We start from the raw sequence: 12,633 nt of genomic DNA, 5'->3' as shown, positions 1-12,633 counted from the left end.
CCGACAGGGCTTTCCACTAAGGCTCATACTAGCCAGCCATGACAAATAAGTAGCCAGCCGGGGGGAGTAAACACAAACTCCTGTGCATGCAGTTCCCAGGATTAAATGTATTTTCCACAGACCATTTATTCACTTTCCTCAAATACAAAGTAAAATGGCAGTAAATCATCTTTCTTGCGTTACAACTGACAAACTGAGGTTGCAGGTCATTATAACCTGTTGAACAGTCAGAGAGACAAAAATATAACCTAAAATGTACAAATAAAAATACTCTGCAGTATTTACTAAATCGCATAAAAAGACCATCAAACGACTTCAGCTGGTTCAAAATGCAGCGGCTAGGGTTCTCACACGAACAAAAAGAACAGAGCACATTACTCCAATTCTAAGGTCCCTTCACTGGCTTCCAGTAAGCTACAGAATTGACTTTAAAGCATTGTTGCTGGTGTACAAATCTCTAAATGGTACAGGGCCCAATTACCTCTCTGATATGTTGCAGCGGCCTAACCCAATCAGATCTACCAGATCGCAGCAGCAAATTTACCGGTAAAACCTGTTGTTAAAACAAAGTGTGGTGAAGCAGCTTTTAGCTACTATGCAGTGCAGCTATGGAACCAACTCCCAGAGGACATTAAAAATGCTCCTGCTGTTGGCAGCTTCAAATCTAGATTAAAGACCAAGCTGTTCTCAGATGCTTTCTGTTAAATATTAATATTTTTACATTTTTTATAATCTTTATTTTCTCTGCATGTTTTAAATTTATTTTAACTTTATTCTATTTTATTCTGCTAGTTTTTTTCCCCTTTCTCTTTCTTTTTCTCCTTTTTCTTTTTGGCATTTTAATATTTTATTTCTACTATTGTTTAATTCTTATTATTTTCTTTTAATTCTTTTAATTAATTATTTTAGAATAAAGATAAAATTATTTTATGCAATTTTATTTCTCTATTGTTTACTGTTTTTGTTTTTACTTCTGTAAAGCACATTGAACTGCCATTGTGTATGAAATGTGCTATATAAATAAACTTGCCTTGCCTTGCATACTGCAGCAGTAACAATATAACACATGTAGGCCTACGTTAATTCGGCATAAGTGCTACCATTGAAATAATAATCTGAAAAAATAATAATTGGCAACAATGAATGTCCCTTTTGGGATGAATAAATTAATCTGAATCTTAATACTATTCTGAAGCACTTCAACTGATCACCACTTCTCTTTAAGAAGCCTTCCAGAGTCTGCTGATTAAGTTTTCTTTTAGGTGGCATCTTTCCCACACCTATGGGCAGAATAAACAATGAACATGAACATTCAAAGCAGGAGAGCATTATTCAAAAACTCTTATTATTATTAGCCTAAGTTTGCCTGCATAATAGACAAGCTATATTAATTTCTCAGACATTTGCTCTAATATTATTATTATTATTATTACTACAACATATTGCATCTTTTTTATTAATTAGTGTATGCCAGACGCTAATGCACCAATGAAAACTGATTTGCGCACCGAAAATAATCAGTAATAGGCTATACAAGCTCACATATTGCATCATGAGGTGTTCCTGGCGTGTAAATCTCTTATTTTCGGTGCATGACACATTCACGCAGCTGAGCATGCTATGAATTAACAACGACGAGGGTCTGCAGGTGGCGGCTACACAATTACACACTCAGCGAACATTTCTCCATTTGTGTATGAAAATACACTCCAACCACTCAGTTTGGTTTCATTTACAACCAACGGTGTCTTTTGATGCCAGCATGTAATTGAACGAGAGAAGACTGGTTTACCGGAGACAAAATAAGAGTCATCTCTGCTTCTGTTCCCTCCGACGGCCCCGACACACTACTGCCTCCGCCGAGTGCGCGCACACGCCGCATGTCGGGGCCGCGGATTAGTTACTCTCCCTTGATCAATGAAGTCGGCAGGGAATTTGTGGTTATCGGTACAAACAGCGCGAATCACAACTTAAATGAGTGCGGTTCAGTTTGACATTATTGTCAGTCCGTTAGATAAACATTTAATTTTATTAAAATCGAAAATTAATATTTAGAGCCTGTGGGCTACAAAAATAATAGTCATTAAAGTAGCCGGCTGGACTTAATTGTGTAGTCGGCTGTATGGCCGGCAGCCGGCGCTTGTGGAAAGCCCTGGACCGAGGCTTTAGGAACAGCATTTTCTTTTCTAATTCTTCCTCGCTTACGGTGATTGGCCGCCATTGTGCTGAGTCGCTTGAGATGATTATCAAGAAACAGTTCAAGTTTCTTGACCAATCAGCATGCACGATTTTCTATAATTGCCTCTGTATTTATACTAAAGTTTATTATAAAAGTTTCCATTGCTCATTAGATTGCAATTTCAAACTGCACATTAACACGCAGGTTAATGGAAACACAGCTAGTTACTGCTTTATCCTGATCAGGGCTGGGGTGGAACTAGAACCTGGTGGAACTAGAACCCATCCTTACACATGGGAACACTAGGAGCAAGGCAGGAATACAAAAATGGCACAAAATCTGTAAAATTGCTGTTTAAACAGGGCTGTGCAGAAGGGGTTTCTGAAAGGAATATTTTCCCTATTCTTACAACATGAACGCAAGTTCCGGTAGCGCATGCGCAAATCACTATCAAGAGATTAAAAAATGGCTGAAGAAACAAAAACCGAGCGTCCCTGTATCTGGCAAACATAGAGGAAAAATACCACACGTAAACAGATAGTAAGACACCAAAAAAAGTCAATGTAAGGCCTAAAGCCCGGCGCACACGGGCGATTTTCCGTCGCAAGCATATTGTGATTTTTGGACGCAAGTTTCCCCTCACGTGTGCGCGTTATCTGTGACCAGTGGGCAGTTTGGCAGCACGGTAGATCACAGACAGAAAACATTACTTCTGGTAGCCTTGTTTGAGGTCAACTGATCAGAGCACATGCCATAACTCTACGTCTGCGTACAAACTTGGAACGTCTCCGGTTTGAATTTTAAATAGTGAAAGTGCAAATAAAAATACAAATAAATTTCATAGATAATTTATGTATTGATTCAACAATATCAAAAGCTGTTGTCGGTAGTATTTCATGTGACAATGTGTTGATGTTCAGATAAAATGTTTGATAATTTTTTTTTTTTTGCGGTCCGGTTTCGATCAAATCCTGCGCTCTGATTGGCTGGCGAGCGGGTCTGTATCCTACGGTACGGACCCCGGTTACAGACCTCTGGCGACTCGCTCGTTCACAACAAACATAGTAGCATTTTTTGTCAACATTTATATCTTTTTTTTTTTTTTTTATAAGATTTATCAAAAATCTTATAAATTTTTGCCAGCATTTCTCAGGAGAATAGCATTAATTTTACAGCATGGATAGCGATAACGACAGTGTTCACAGCGAAAGCGAGTTTTACTACCCTGAGGAAGAAGAAATAAAAAAAAAAGAACATTTCAGGAGAAAGCTAAAAACCTCTAACTGTTGCTAATGCCGAGCAAAAACATGGCTGAATCCTGAATGACTCAATTTTGTATAAATAGGGGACTACATAGGTGGCAAAATGCAGGGGTTTTTTTTTCCCCTGCCATGGAAGTGCACTTGTATACCGAGGAGGAAGCCATTTGCATTACAGCCGTGAATGGGGATTCAAAATGGCGGCGCGGCTCGCCTCGGCTTGGTTTTCCCTTTTGGGCGCTCTCGTTTTCTGTTAGAATTTGGTAAATAAAAAATATATATATTATTTACCAGCTTAAGGTCGGTCCGTATGGTGAAATACCGTGACCTCGGCCTTGAATACTGACTTTGGCCCAGAGGGCCTCGCTCAGTACTTTCAAGACCTCGGTCACGGTATTTCACCATACGGACCTCCCAGCTGGTAAATAACGTGTGTGTTTTTCTTAATTCAATTTTGTAATCATGTACTGCATACATAGATATTTAGCAAGATAGGCTACTGATTTGTGTAGACCTTACAAGTTCTTAAACCCCCCAAAAGGAAAAATAACAGGGGCTTCAAAGTTTGGGAGAATAGCAGGGTACAAATAATTTACAGCAGGGTGCAAAATGGTAAAATGTCTGCCAGCGGAGACATAATGCACGCAAAGCGTGCAGGGTGGGTTTCAAAGGGGGGTGCGCCCCCCTTTGGGCACAGAAAATTTTATGAAATGCAGTGAGAAATGGTGGCCTCTGGTAACTTTTAACAGTGAAAAAGGGTAATCAATACTATTTGGAAACTTGAAATATGAAACCATACCTCAGTCATTTTATCAAATTTCAGAAATATTTGCAAACAAGCACATAAAAAGTAGTCCGACTGAAATCCACATATGGATGATATAATAATTTTAAGTCTGATGTGCACTTTGACTAAGCTAAGGTGACAAGTTTCTCCAGATTCTCTAATACTATTGAAGAATATGGTGAAATCTTGAATACAGATGAAGAACAAAACAACTTCAATTATAATCAAAATGTTTATTTTTTGGCAGTCAATAAACTGTTACATAAAATGCAGCTACATGTACTTCATCAGCTGACTTCATCGTTATTAAAAAACAGCAGCTAGCAGCACTCATTGACAGTCTCAGCATTTCTATTGAAAATAACTTTTATCCAAATCTCATCAACCTAATCATGTAGGGGCCTACTGAATAGAAATTATATACATCTAGTTATTTAGTGCGGGTTAGGCACAACAAATATTGTGTGTATGTATATATATATATATATATATATATATATATATATATATATATATATATACACACACATATATATATATATATATATATATATATATATATATATATATATATATATATAAAAAAGAGAGAGAGATGCAAGTACGAATTTTTCATGGGGCGGGATGGTTTGGAACAGGTCATCTAAAATTGGGATAACATTTACCCGGACGGGTATTTGAGGCGGGTCGTCTAGCTTAAGCTTGATTAGCGTTGTTACGCACGCAGTTTGTTTTTTCGAGCAGCTGTCAAACGCAGAGTCAACTTTACGATCTGCGATTATAATGTCTTAAGCAAGGCTGAGAAACGGTGGACTAAGACGTATTTATTTTTCTATATCAACACAATGACAGAATAAATTTGCGTTCAAAACGTACTTACCTTTCCCTCTAGAGCTTTTTAGCCACGCATCCAGCATGGAGCCGCTTGCAACTCTCTTCGTCGCCATTTGTGAGTCACATGATGGTATGAACCATTCACAGTCCATGGAACACTCTAATGCCGCTTTTCCACTACAAATGCGGCTGAGCTGTGCCGTGCTGAGTCGGGCTGAGTCGAGCTGAGTCGAGCTGAGTGGGGCTGTTGAAGTTGCATTTCGACTACAACCGCGCTGAACCGTGCTGGCTGGAAGTGGGTGGACACATTGGGTGGAGTTAGCGAAAGTGGGTGGATGTCAGGTGATGTCGTTAAGCAGCGCAAACAGTGACATCAGTGAGCTTTTAAGCGGTAGTCTCACGACCCGGATAGTAAACAATAAACATGGAGGACATGGAGTCGTTGGTGTTGCTGGTCTTGGTGCTGTGGCTTGTTGTCACTGACAACGCCAACAGATACTGGCAAGAACGTATAGATGAGGCGAGGCGCATAAGGCTTCAGAAATTCTCGTAATTCATAATTCTTCTTCTTCCGGGTTTACGGTGTTTACAGATCCCAGCGTGCTCGCGGGGCGTGTGTGGGCATGTGAGGACACTCCTCCTCACCAATCAGTGCACAGGGGAGTGGCTGCTCACGCCCCCAGCCTCACTCGGCTCGCTTTGGCTCGCTTCAGCCCCACTCCAAAACCGTGCGAGTTTTAGGGGCTAAGCAGGGCTGAAGCGAGCCGAGTCGTGCTGTTCTTTGGTAGTTGAAACGCGAGCCGTGTCGGGCTGAAGTGAGCTGAAAAAGGGTAGTGGAAAAGGGCCATAAGCCAATCAGAGTACGGCTTACATATGGCACAAGGGGCAGTAATGGCTGCACTCATGTCGAGGGTGTAAACAAAGTTGACGCGGCAACGGACATACATGACATAGTGGATGTAATTTACGTTCACAACTTTTTTTGCTGTCAGAAATATTTAATATTAAATTTTGTGACTCGACTGACAATAGCCGGCGGCATAACAAGCCACAGACGGCGATTTGCCGCCGGTGACCGGCTACTTTTGAGACCGCAGAATAAGGTTGTTGCCCTTGTTACAGTGAAATGGATATACAACATAACTGTACATCTCTTATCTTTAAATATACCCTTAATTTAACGAAGTTTGCTCAACACGACTCCCAGCAGCATTGAGGGGGGGGGGACTTAGATAACTGAATGATATAATATTTAATATGGATCTAGGAAGAAATATGTTCCCTTATAACGTTTTGGCAATGTGTAACGACTTCATAATAAACTGTGATAGTTGGCATTTGTCACTTCAGATAATATTAGAGGCAAAGTCAATTAATTTTGTGAATTTTTGTCGCGATTTTCTTACAAGATGTTCCGCTTCCGAACAACCAGGACCAATGCCTATGAAAGAAAAAATTCTATCACCTTTGACAAATGATGTCCAAATTTGACTGATGGACAAATGCTCGGTTTTTCCATGGTGTGACTTAGTACGCAGAGTTATTTATGGCACATGCTCTGATTGGTTGACCTCAAACACGACCTCAGGCCTTTCTCAAAGGCTACCTGAGGTCGTGTTTTCTGTCTGTGCTCTACCGTGCTGCGGGCGATTTGTGGAGGGGGATGCTGGTCATGTGGAAGTCACATGACTACTTCATGGGCGGGGATTGGCTTAGCCTTTGGAGGTGATCGCTTCGTTATTGCAAAGACACGCACACATGGCGATCTCTGCAACAAGTCAGTGAGTGGCGACTTTTTTTTTTTGTCACAGAATATCGAGCATGTTTGATTCCTGCGATCTGTCTCAAGCAACAAAAATAAATAAATAAATTGCCGATGCAAATATCAGCACACGAACAGATTTTTCGCTTGCGTCAAAAAGTTGTGCGACCAAGCGTCAGAAAACTGCCCATGTGCGCCAGGCTTAAGTACAGTTTGCATTTTTGTCGTACTGACCTGGACTGCGCGGTGTAAAGTCGACCCGTTCTTTGTCTTAGGAAGAAAAAATTAAAAATGATGTCGTCATATCATGAAAACCGATACTGACATTAGGCACCAAAATAAAATGGATAAGGAAATTATTTCTTATATAGTTGCCATGTACCTTTAAAGCGTGGGCAGCCACTGAAGTTTTGGCAAAGCCAAAAGTAGCAAATCATTTCTATTTTATTTGCCTATTTTTACTGAAATGGGTCATTTCTGTCATACATGTGATAGCGAACGATAAATATTTTTACACCCAATGCTGGAAGCATAATTCTTACGATGCGGCGTAAGAATAAGTGATCATGATTTGTGCATACGCTACTGGAACTTGTGTTCATGTTGTAAGAATAGGGAAGATATTCCTCATCGTAAGAATAGCCACAGCCTTTCTGAAATTATTTGGTACGACACTGAAAGGTATATGAAAGCCTGCTTCTGCCACTTGGTGGTGGTGGTGGTTGGGGGGGGGAGTTTCAGGTGTCATCTTATTGTGTCATAATAATGACATAACATCAGACCTGGGCATTTTCCGGCCCGCGGGCTGCATCCGGCCCTTTGGTTCATTCTGACCGGCCCGCGTAAGGTTAATTAGAAATTACAAAATAAACGTATTTTCTAATTTTACCTCATGCATGGACTGAATGTGGATTGCTTTTATTTTGAAGAAGTTGTGTTCAACAAAAACGCAATGCGCGCGACATGAACATGACATGAAATCCCACAAAACCTAATCCCGCGATAACTACTTCCGTAATTTGTCCAGACCAACCACAAACTTGTACGTCATCCTTCAAACGGTCCAGCCAATCACATAGTGTGACGTCACCAGCAGGCGCCGGAGCCCGAGCCGATCTGTAGATCTGATACCTACACCGAATCGACTGATGATCATCTGTCAGCTGTGCTTCACATCTCCACCTCAAACATTTCAACCTGACTCTGATGCACTCGTTAAAGACCAACAGAGACTAGATTTCTCTCACTGAACAAATAAAAAACACCAAATGAAGTGATTAGACTACAAATGTGGGCATCATTATTATAATATGATGTATCTTGTTTGATATTTGGAGTAGAAAGACAATATTGTGATGTCTTTATTGTGTTTTGGGGTGAATGTGACTGAAAAAAAAAAAAAAGGTACAAACGTTCACATTTTGTTAACCATTGTTTTGGGAAATTTGATTGAATAAATGACATTGTTTGTAAGGCAACCTCGTTTCTTCCATACTCTTACCAGTCTTAGCAGCTTGTAAAAACAATGTTATTTATTGCTTTATATAAAGAAATACAATTAATATTATGCAGAATTTAGTTCAGCCTTATGGTCCGGCCCTCCACAAAATTTTCTGTTTCTCATTTTTTCTATGGAAAAAATAATTGCCCACCCCTGCATTACATCATAATGAACATTTTTCTCAAAATGATATAAAGCGGATATGCAAAACCTTTATTTTTAAATACGTTTCTGAGTGGATAGTATCTATGTCCTTGACTCTTGTATGCTGGTCCGGGTTCGAGCCCCGTGGCCGGCGAGGGCCTTTCTGTGCGGAGTTTGCATGTTCTCCCCGTGTCCACGTGGGTTTCCTCCGGGTGCTCCGGTTTCCCCCACAGTCCAAAGACATGCAGGTTAGGTTAACTGGTGACTCTAAATTGACCGTAGGTGTGAATGTGAGTGTGAATGGTTGTCTGTGTCTTAGGTGGGGTTTACATTAGACCGTATCAGCGGATCATCAGATTAACGTTTTTAAAACGATTAACATGCACACAGCAACACCAATACACGATTCGCGTGCACACAGCAACGCCAATACACGGATACGCTCGGCTCCGCAGGCATCCTGCGCTCCAAATCACTCCGCCCTGAACAGTGAGTGCCCTCTGGAGGGTGCGCACTCCGGCCCTGCGCAGCTCACAGAGCGCGCGAGTGGAGCGCACGAGCAGTGATTCGGGACTGAGCCGCTGTGTGTGTGATCCCAGCGCATATCACTTACCACTTGCAAGTGGAAGGATGGCAAGCCTAAAGACAATCATAACTACACAATGGGCAGTATTTGCATCAGTATTTGCAGTATTTTCATACTTTTATACTCTTTAATGAAAGGTGATACAAGGCGGAAGTCCGCGCCGTTTTTCAGCAGTCGTGTCACATGACCAACGCCAGCGAATCAGGAAGGTGGATGTCACAGTGACGTTGTCCAATGAGACGCCAGCTAGAGCTCAGCACAGTGTATCCGCGTATTCTCAATGTTTACACAGCACCGGAGCTGACACGACCTGGATTGAATACGTGGACCCTGGCAGATTCCGTTTCCCGGCGTTTTAATGTAAACGGACAGTGCATCCGCGAAGAAAACGAGACAGATACGGTCTAATGTAAACTTGGCCTAATGCCGCTTTTCCACTACAAACGCGGCTGAGTCGGGCTGAGCCGTGCCGTGCTGAGTCGAGCTGAGTGGGGCTGTTGGAGTTGCATTTCGACTACAACCGCGCTGAACCGTGCTAGCTGGAAGTGGGTGGACACATTGGGTGGAGTTAGCGAAAGCGGGTGGACGTCAGGTGATGTCGTTAAGCGGCGCAAACAGTGACATCAGTGAGCTTTTAAGCGGTAGTCTCACGACCCGAATAGTAAACAATAAACATGGAGGACATGGAGTCGTTAGTGTTGCTGGTCTTGGTGCTGTGGCTTGTTGTCACTGACAACGCCAACAGATACTGGCAAGAGCGTATAGATGATGCGAGGCGCATAAGGCTTCAGAAATTCTCGTAATAAGTAATTATTCTTCTTCCGGGTTTGCGGTGTTTACAGATCCCAGCGTGCTCGCGGGGCGTGTGTGGGCATGTGACGACACGCCTCCTCACCAATCAGTGCACAGGGGAGTGTCTGCTCACGCCCCCAGCCTCACTCGGCTCGCTTTGGCTCGCTTCAGCCCCACTCCAAAACGGTGCGAGTTTTAGGGGCTAAGCAGGGCTGAAGCGAGCTGAGTCGTGCTGTTCTTTGGTAGTCGAAACGCGAGCCGTGTCGGGCTGAAGTGAGCTGAAAAAGGGTAGTGGAAAAGGGCCATATGTGTCAGCCCTGTGATGACCTGGCGACTTGTCCAGGGTGTACCCCGCCTTTCGCCCGTAGTCAGTTGGGATAGGCTCCAGCTTGCCTGCGACCCTGTAGAACAGGATAAAGCGGCTACAGATAATGAGATGAGATGAGAATTATCATTCAAATTTTAGGTAAATTATTTTAATTTGCATCTTATACGGATTTTATAAGGGAAATACGGATTTTGGAGGTTGGTTATACAGGTTTGATTGACCAAAGGTTGACATGTATGCACCCTAGTTATAATACAAACTATTCCACACGCCTATCTGTTCTTTAACTTGTCCTTCACTTAAAAACTGGTACAAGAACCAGTCTGAATCCGTTTGAATTTTGGACCCCTGTGACACAAACTTTGTCCCCTGATTGTAAAACAGCCCTTGTGCATACACGAAGAAGGAAAGATGACCTTTTTGTTTAGGGGCTCTGGAGCTGCTAGAGAGAGAAATACAATTGGGAATTTTTTCCAAGTGACCACAAGTGAGTGTGTGAGAGAGAGAAACAGTGCCCCGGAGCGGGAGTGACTGACCTGGGGCTCCTGCGGGTTTGGGAAGCCTCCCGGCTGTTCATCTTGTCCGGGACGCAGTTGGTGAGTTCGGTCCAGTCCGCGTGCAGCCCGCAGCTCCAGCCGGTGGAAAAGCGCGAGAACAGCCAGGTCTCCTTCTTCCCCGGCCGGAAGCACGTGCACTTCTTCTGCCCGACGTGACACTCGCACGGGCGCTCGAGCTGGATGTTGCGGACCAGGTGGCGGCCGAACGTGGTGCCTCCGGTCTTCTGGATGTGCAGGAACACGATCACGTCATCGCCCTTGATATTGAAGTCGACGACGCGGTTGAGGTCCTGCGGGGTGAAATTAAAGCGCGGCACGAAGCGCGCCAGCGCCCCGTCTTCCGGCCCGTACGGGTCGCCTTCACCGCCATCGCCGCGCTCCGACACCGAGCCCAAGCGGGGCAGCTGGCACTCGGAACCGGGACACACATACTGCAGCACAATGACGGCGAACAGCAGCAGCATGAGCAGCCCGACCAGCACACGACTGTAGTTGGACTTTTCATCCATCTTCCCTTATTCATCCATCTTCCCTTCGGAACATAGGAAGCATTACTCTCTCTCTCTCTCTCTCTCACACACAGCTCACTCCTGAGCGCCTCTCCTCCTCCTCCGGATGTTTAATACACAACAACAACCCGAGCCTTGTTCAGCAGCGGAAGATGCCGAGCTGCTCTCTATCACTCTCTCCCACCATATTCACGTTTCAAAGCCGAATCTTTAATTACAGCAGTGGAGTAGCCCTCCTCCCGCGCTGTACATTTCCATTACAGACGCGGACAATTCGACTCTGACCCCCTTTTCTTTTTTTTTTCCCCCAGCAGGACTTGCGTTTGTGTTTATTGCGCCTCCTTTTCAAAATAAAAGTCCGACCAGAGCGCCTGGAAACATGTTCTCTGCTCGACAGGGATTTCTCATCTTATCTCATCTCATCTCATTATCTGTAGCCGCTTTATCCTGTTCTACAGGGTCGCAGACAAGCTGGAGCTAGGGTTGCCACCTGTGTCTGACAAAAATCCTGGACATTTCGACCATCCAATCGACCTTTTTGCTTGTAAGCAACGGCGCCCTTCACACATCTAACCCAAGACAAAAATCGCCCTTCTACGCTGAAATTGTATTGCTCTAATTAGTAAAAATGACGCTTTTGCTAGTTATTTGTTTAGTTAATTGCTTTACATAATAAAGCAAGTCTTCATTATTTTGGTTTATTTCCAACAGTTTTTGGTTGTGGACACCTGGGAGCAGTAGTGGGCACAGGTAAAAGGGGAATACATAATTAAAGTTCTGTTTGTTTGCTTATGTGGAATAAAATTTTTTCATTGTATCTAAGAATACCTGAATGTAACAATGTAAGGTGTAGTGTCAAACAGCTTACCTGATTGCTTAGAGTGTGGTGTGTGCTTTGCTTGTGCTTGCCTGTGCCTCTGCTGCTCTTGGCTAAATAAATACATAGGAGGACATGTAACTGATATAACTGGGCACATACAGGAGTATGTACTACACTACACTATTTCATTTAATTCGCCAAAACCTTACCTAATCTTCCATTTATATTTGGTGTTTTTCTTTGCTGCTGCTATGAGTCCTGGCTGATTTTCAATGAATGTCTTGAACTCAGTACAGGACAACTGAAAGTTTAGCCTGACTTGAAGCTCAGCCTTCACCACTGCAACAGAGAGTCCGTTTCTTTTATCAGTCCAAGCATCCTCCATTGCCCCTTTTCCACCAAAGCAGTTCCAGGGCTGGTTTGGGGCCAGTGCTTAGTTTGGAACCGGGTTTTCTGTTTCCACTGACAAAGAACTGGCTCTGGGCCAGAAAAACCAGTTCCAGGCTAGCAACAACTCTCTGCTGGGCCAGAGGAAAGAACCGCTTACGTCAGCGGGGCGGAGTTGTTAAGACCAA

The 12,633-nt window shown here is 43.2% G+C and overlaps 1 protein-coding gene across 1 annotated transcript in view; it reads right to left on the bottom strand.

The window, feature by feature from the left end:
• The window catches only part of hs6st2 (heparan sulfate 6-O-sulfotransferase 2), a 58,244-nt gene extending 46,695 nt beyond the window's left edge, over positions 1–11,549 (bottom strand). Inside the window, exon 1 of the mRNA XM_060927820.1 lies at positions 10,709–11,549. Coding sequence (XP_060783803.1) covers positions 10,709–11,238 — 530 coding nt within the window. The 5' untranslated portion in view covers positions 11,239–11,549. The remainder of the gene's footprint in view (positions 1–10,708) is intronic.
• Positions 11,550–12,633: the final 1,084 nt, after the last annotated feature.

The sequence above is a fragment of the Neoarius graeffei genome, chromosome 8, assembly GCF_027579695.1.
Source record: "Neoarius graeffei isolate fNeoGra1 chromosome 8, fNeoGra1.pri, whole genome shotgun sequence".
Lineage (NCBI taxonomy): Eukaryota > Metazoa > Chordata > Actinopteri > Siluriformes > Ariidae > Neoarius > Neoarius graeffei.
The sequence above is the reverse complement of the archived record's forward strand: the minus strand, read 5'-3'. Positions and strand labels throughout refer to the sequence as shown.